The sequence below is a fragment of the Morus notabilis genome, unplaced genomic scaffold (genome assembly GCF_000414095.1).
Source record: "Morus notabilis unplaced genomic scaffold, ASM41409v2 Scaffold1754, whole genome shotgun sequence".
NCBI lineage: Eukaryota > Viridiplantae > Streptophyta > Magnoliopsida > Rosales > Moraceae > Morus > Morus notabilis.
Genome location: NW_010357865.1, coordinates 35,709 through 42,458, shown reverse-complemented (window position 1 = coordinate 42,458; position 6,750 = coordinate 35,709). Strand labels below are relative to the sequence as shown.

The window sequence follows — 6,750 nt, the reverse complement described above, 5'->3', positions numbered from 1 at the left end:
TCGACCTATTAAGAAGGTCTGAAATATATATATATATATATATATATATGTATATATGTGGGTTGACTTGAGGGAATTGACGTCAAAGTCTTGCATCAGATGATCGCGCGCGTCGGTCACGTCGATTTTGCATTGATCCTACCAAGATGTTTCCTTTGCCATTCGACGAAGCTTCTATTTTACAATATTATATATGTGTATATATATCAAACCCCTCCATTTCGCAGTCTTTCACCAGCGCTACTGAAAATTATAAAATCCCCATTATCTCAAACCCCTCTCCTCCATTATTGTTGATTGATCTCGCTTAAATTCTCTCTCTCGTCATCTTTTTGATAACTATTTGAGAAAACCATAATGGCAGGAAAACGGTTTTTTAGCGACTCGAAATCCGACAAAGATCTGCCGGAGGAGATCCAGAAGAGGCCCAGAATTTCTCTAGCTTCGTACGTGCTAGTTATTTAGAATATTCTTTATGTAGTACTAATTATATGTCTTAATTATCTGCTTATAGATTTAATATTCTCTCTTAGTATTCATGCTAAACAAAGATTCCGCTGTTGTAGCTTATAAATGTTTGATATATCATAATTATAATTAATGTTTCTCTTATCTTGTCAGTGTTGTTGGAGAAGTAGTTATGGTCAACTCCCTGCAGAACCTCTTCTCATCCTTGGAACCTTTGCTGAGGAGAGTGGTATGTCATTAAATGATTGAAAAGTACTATAAATTAATGCTATTGAATTTTCTTTACGATAAAATTATATAAATATATATATGCACATATATTCATGCAATTGCTAATTATACATGTATAGACGTTCATATAAAATACTAATTAAGAAGTCTAAATTAAATGAAGAAAATTTCAATTCCCTTGCAAAGTACACGCATGGAATATTAGATTTTGAGAGTATGCACATCTTGCTTGGGCCAAAAAAAAAAAAAAAAAAAATTGCTTGCACCTTTTTTTTTTATTTTATTTTATTTTATATTTTTGTAACCATCTTGTTAATATGATAAAATTCAGATTTTGGGGTGTTGATACTTTCATTTGGGTGCTACATAAAAATATTTGTACGTGCACTAAATAATTGGAATCTCTAATTATGTTCTATATATGTACAAAAAGATCTCTCAGTTTTTGCTCCACAGTTCTGATTGACAAAAATATTATACCATTATAATAGGGGAAGCTATATATATATATATATCAAGTTAATTAAATAGTTTGGTGCATATTTGCATATCCTTTTCTTATTTCTCTTTTCAATGTTCTTAATTAGGTGAAAGAAGAAGTGGACCACGGTTTAAGAAGATGCACTCGCTCTTTAACTAGGTCATCATCGATAAGAATCCAAGCCCTTGAACCGTCAAGCCTACAACTAGTTTTCTCCAAGAAACTCTCACTTCCAATCTTCACCGGAAGCAAGATTCTAGACAATGAAGGAAATCCCCTTCAAATCAATTTAGTGGACAAAAGTAACGGCAATGATCAAATGGTGCATGTTTCTCTCCCTCATCCAATCAAAATAGAAATACTCGTTCTTGATGGGGATTTTCCTCCGAGAGATGATACTTGGACGAGCGACCAATTTGATAATAGCATTGTCAAGGAGAGAACCGGAAAGCGGCCGTTGCTTTACGGGGAATTGACCGTCACTTTGAGGGACGGCTTTGTGGTGGTTGGAGACATCGAGTTCACCGATAACTCGAGCTGGATTCGGAGCCGCAAGTTTAGAATTGGCGCGAGGGTGGTCCCCCGTGCAAACTCTCAGGGTTTGATGATTCGTGAGGCCATGACCGAGCCTTTTGTTGTCAAAGATCATCGTGGAGAATGTAAGTTCTTATGCCTTATATATTTTGTTACCATTCTAGTTTTTATATCGGTGAATCGGTTTTTTTTTATCTTTTCATTTGTTCTCACCAAAAGTTTCAGCTATTCGTTTACAAAATTATAACAACAACAACAATAACAATAAATAAAAGCAAATATCTTTTTCATAGCGAAATGATTTCTATGAATAAGAGTACTATTTGAAATTTCCATTCAAACAAACCTTAGTTTAATTTTGAAACGTTATTCTATATATTAGGCTTCTCGCTTACTTCATAATTAGAAATAACGAAGCGAGCAATTATAATAAAACACTGTACTGTTTTATTGCTTCGTGTTTTTATATATTAGCGCATAATATGATATCAACAATGATTAATTACTGAAAAATTTATGAAAAATAAATATAAGTCTGGTTAATTACCTTGCATTTATTCAAAGTGATATATAGTTAAATACTGAAAAAATAATTGTTTATGGTGCACATAGTAAAGAAAATTATTTTCACTTCCTTGTAAGTAAGTTTAAATTAACAAAAGGAGCAAAATCTTGGTGTTTCCAGGCCCTTGTTCCAACAAACCAGATTAAACTAACATTAATTAGTTAAAAAGATATGGTAGAACTAAAACCTTTTAAAGCAAGTTGGGATAAACTGCCAGAGCGTGTTGCAGCAACCAATCATTTTTTATTCTTCTTATTTCTTTATTTATTATCAGCGACTTAGAAAACCTACTTGTCTCAACAACTGGTGTAGTCAAGTCTAATTTATTCAAGTCAACAGTAACAAACACAAACACGAGCACATGTTATACATATCTTACCTTTTTTTCTTTCTTTTATTTTTTTTCTTTTTAAATATTGATACAACAATGGTTACTTTTTTATATTACATTTCAAAAGAAGTTTTAAACTAGTTTTAATTATTTTCTTTTATACATATAATTGTCATCGATAATTGTCATAGTTAGCAGAGATATTAAGAACACATGATCTGATTGATGGTTAATTATCATCTGGTTCACTCAAGTTAATTCGAGTCAATTTTATGATAATCGTGCTTTTTGTGTTCTTATTGTGTCACGTATCGTAACTTGTATTGTCACCGGCCTAATTCACACAAGAAAAAGGGCCATCTTTTTCACCTTAAAACAAATCACTTTTCAGACAAAAACAGCCAAAAAGCTTAAATCTCCTATGTGATATATTTAATATTGTAAAACTCAACTGGATATAGTATATTATATGGTCCAGATTATTCTGCATGTGCTTTTGTCCTTTTCTTTCCTTTGTTCTATGTTTAACGCGCTTGGCCGGGTCAACTTTTTTGGACAAGTTGGAAAAGTTTTATGTTATCACCAACCCTTTTCTACCAAAAAAGACAAAAAAAAAAAAAAAAAAAATCATGAACCAAGGACAAATTACCCTATTAACTAGTCGAAGCAATACCACCCAATTTATATCAATGCTTAAAAATTTCATGAAATTAATATGATATTTGAATATATGAAAATTATTAATTAGGGACATAACATAACATTTTACTCTGTGTATGGATTTTATTGATTATAAAAAAAAAAAAAAAAACCGTGTACTGATTTTGATTTATATTTTCTTTTTTCTAGTATACAAAAAACACCATCCTCCACAGTTGGAAGACGAAGTCTGGAGGCTGGAAAAGATTGGCAAAGACGGAGCTTTTCACAAAAAGCTTTCTTCCAAGGGTGTTACAACAGTGCAAGACTTTCTAAAGTTGTCTGTTATCGACGCGCAAAAACTTAGAAAAGTAAGCAATTAAAGTTTCGTCTTTTCTAATTAGTAAACTTTAACTATATTATCCAAAATACGTATATATTTTTTCCCACAAACAATATTATCCAAACATATAATATTTGTTAATAAGCTAGTGGCTTTTCTTTAACTAGTTTATCCTCTTTATCCATGATGAAAGCAGATTTTGGGTGTTGGGATGTCGGAAAAAATGTGGGAAGTTACTCTAAAGCATGCAAAGACTTGTGAAATGGGTCCCAAATTGCATATTTACCGTGGAAGAGATTTATCTATTGTTCTCAACCCCATTTGTCAAGTTCTTAAGTTTGAGGTTAATGGGCAAGTTTACTCTACTCGGGAAATAAGTTACAATTTTAGTAGGGTATGTATACAATTCTATTTTTGTTACGCTTTCATTTTTTTTTTTCAATTTTTAGCGTTGCATATTATATATGAGCAAATTCTATATCTATATATGTGTTTAATCTATGTTTTAATTTCGATTGTAACATTATTTGCAGGCCTATATTGAAAGTTTGGTAAGGGAAGCTTATGATAACTGGAATTCGCTAGAAGTGGTGGAAGGAATTATATATATATATGTGTGTGTGTGTGTGTGTGTGTGTGTGTGTGTATATGCGCTAATTAATATAAATTACTTACTTCCTACGCATATTTATATTTCTTTTCCTAAGAAAAAAAAAATCACTTGTGTCATCCCATTCTATCCTCATCATTTATAGTTGAAATCCCAAGCCTCATAGCCTGACTCAATTATAATTTTAAAATAAACCCAATTTCATACAAACCAATTATAATTTAAAAATAAGCCTCATAGCCTCATCGTTGCATGATTTACACATATATAGTTGATAGATTGTCATGATTCATTAATAAGCGCACGCAAATATAAAAATGCTTCGCATAAAGTTCTATAATAACAAAAATTAATGATAAAAAAAAAAATTAAAACGATTGAACTATATATAACATATGTTTTTGACAGGTGATCACATGATTATGGACCAGCAATATCCAAACAATGCTCAACAAGGAAAGATGATAAAAGGGATTGAGCAAAATGGGCACCAAAATCTTGATGATAAATCAATGATGGGCGTTGGCTACTTCCTTCCAAGCAATGTACAGATGGACTGCACTGATTGGATGCAAGTGAACACGCCATATATATATGGAATGAGTACTGTTGAAAGTACTGGCAACCGAGCTTCCATGTCTGATTGTTCTTCGGATTGTGATTTAGCACCTCAAGGTCTATAATTTGATACTTATAATATAATGTTGCTGTGTATAAATAGAAATTACTTTAATGTCTCTCTAGGAGAATGCTTAGTGCAAATGCTTAGGTCATATATATATATATATATCCCAATAGCATTTTAGACTTTTAGTGCATGGCCAAGAGACAGAAATAGAGGAGAACAACAAGGCCTTAAGTTTCCTCCAACAAATAGAAGAAAGGAAAAAAAAAAAAAAAAATCCCTTCTTGTATTCCTGTTTTATATGCTGTCCAGAACTACACGTATTTGCTGGGACTGGGGATCGTAGTTATGTAAATAAATCCTCGTGCTTTTTTTGAATGAAATGAAGTTTTCGAGTTATGGACTTTTTAGTTATGGACAAGCATTGTTTGAAAAACAAAGTAAAAAAACTCAAAAATTACCGCTCAACATAGTAAAAAATATTTATACCACTCCACTTAAAAATAAATAATTACAATCTAATTAATAGAGAGAAAATTAGTGGCTACAATAATACTTAATTATTTAAAATGGTATAAATAATAGGTCTTCATAAAATCATGACAAATCATGTACTGTTATGATAAAACACATGCATACACTATGAGGTCATTAATCTACATTGAAAAAAATAATCAAATATTTTTCAAAGCCAAAAAGGGAAAAAAAATTGGTTCTTTTGATTCTTAATAGTGTAGAGATGCAATAAGAGAAAAGAGACAAATACTGAGTGCATGAGTCTAAATTTTTAATTAGTTACTCTTAATTAATATTTTGTTTAGTTAAAGAATTGTATTAATTAAAAGAGTAATAATGAAGAATAAAAAACAAAAAAGCAAACAGTTTTCTGGCTGCGAGTATGAACTAAGGTGGATAGCTGAGGCATATGAAGGCCCAGGTTAGTCCTTGGGCCAATCTAACCGAAGAGAATATAAGATGATACACATTTCCTACGGTATTGGAGGCAAGCTTCTCATATTCTCCATCAGTGCTGAAACTTTGGACGGGCCGCCCGTGACCACCGAAAAGTCCGAATTTTTGCCCGATGATCGAACCCGATCTGCCCAAAAATTCGGGCTGCCCGACCCGACCCAAAAATTCCCATGGACGGGCTTCGGGCAGAGGAAGTCTGCCCGTGCCCAGTCGGGCTGCCCGATGCCCGACTGGCTGCCCGAAATTTTTTTTTTTTTTATATTATATTTTTATGTTGTTGAAATAAGTATTTGTATAATTACAAGGTGTAATTGTGTATATTACAATTTGAAATATGAAATGAACACACGACACGAACGAACTATATAAAAAAAAATTACTTCTTCATTGATTTTTAAATTTGTAATTCATGATTGCTTCATTAAAAACCTTACCAAGAAAAACCCAATTGGGATAAAAACTTGGTAAGGAAAAAAGAGTGCAATCATTGTGGGACGAATTACAAATTTGATGAACTTACAAAGTCTATACAAGATTACAAATTACAATAAACACTATACAAATTAGAAATTACAAAGTAAATAAATATTTACAAAGAAATTATCAAGATGAAGTAGAAGGATCATCTTGAAAATTAAAAGTTAATCTATTAAATTCATCGATCCATTCTTGGTTTGCCGGTGAGATTGTATCGTGTAAGTGTTGGTGTTCGCCAAAAACTCTATGCATAAAATGACTCCACGCAAGCGCACGCAATCGAACAAGTAATATAGTAATGAGTAAAGTATCGTCTCCACAGGGACTGAGTTGATGAAGAATACTATTACAAAAACCAGTTTTATCAATATGATTGAGAATAGTTTGAATGCCAAATTGATATTAATTAAGTGAAAAGAATGTATAAGACCAAAGACTGTAATTTAAATGCAGACAAGAGGTAAAAGTCAACAA

The 6,750-nt window shown here is 32.0% G+C and overlaps 1 protein-coding gene across 1 annotated transcript; it reads left to right on the top strand.

Moving 5' to 3' along the window:
* Positions 1-211: 211 nt before the first annotated feature.
* Positions 212-5,241, top strand: LOC21384926 (protein SAR DEFICIENT 1). The gene is made up of 7 exons (XM_024176764.1): positions 212-446; positions 622-697; positions 1,287-1,839; positions 3,460-3,620; positions 3,789-3,986; positions 4,126-4,206; positions 4,601-5,241. Exons 1-7 carry the CDS (start codon positions 358-360, stop codon positions 4,883-4,885), a joined length of 1,443 nt encoding a protein of 480 aa, XP_024032532.1. The 5' UTR covers positions 212-357; the 3' UTR covers positions 4,886-5,241.
* The last annotated feature ends 1,509 nt before the right edge of the window (positions 5,242-6,750 follow it).

Coding starts and splice junctions, on each gene's coding strand:
- LOC21384926 (XM_024176764.1), top strand. CDS start 358: ATGGCAGGAAAACGGTTTTTTAGCGACTCGAAATCCGACAAAGATCTG. Junction 447..621: donor CCCAGAATTTCTCTAGCTTC/GTACGTGCTAGT, acceptor TTATCTTGTCAG/TGTTGTTGGAGAAGTAGTTA. Junction 3,987..4,125: donor TAAGTTACAATTTTAGTAGG/GTATGTATACAA, acceptor CATTATTTGCAG/GCCTATATTGAAAGTTTGGT.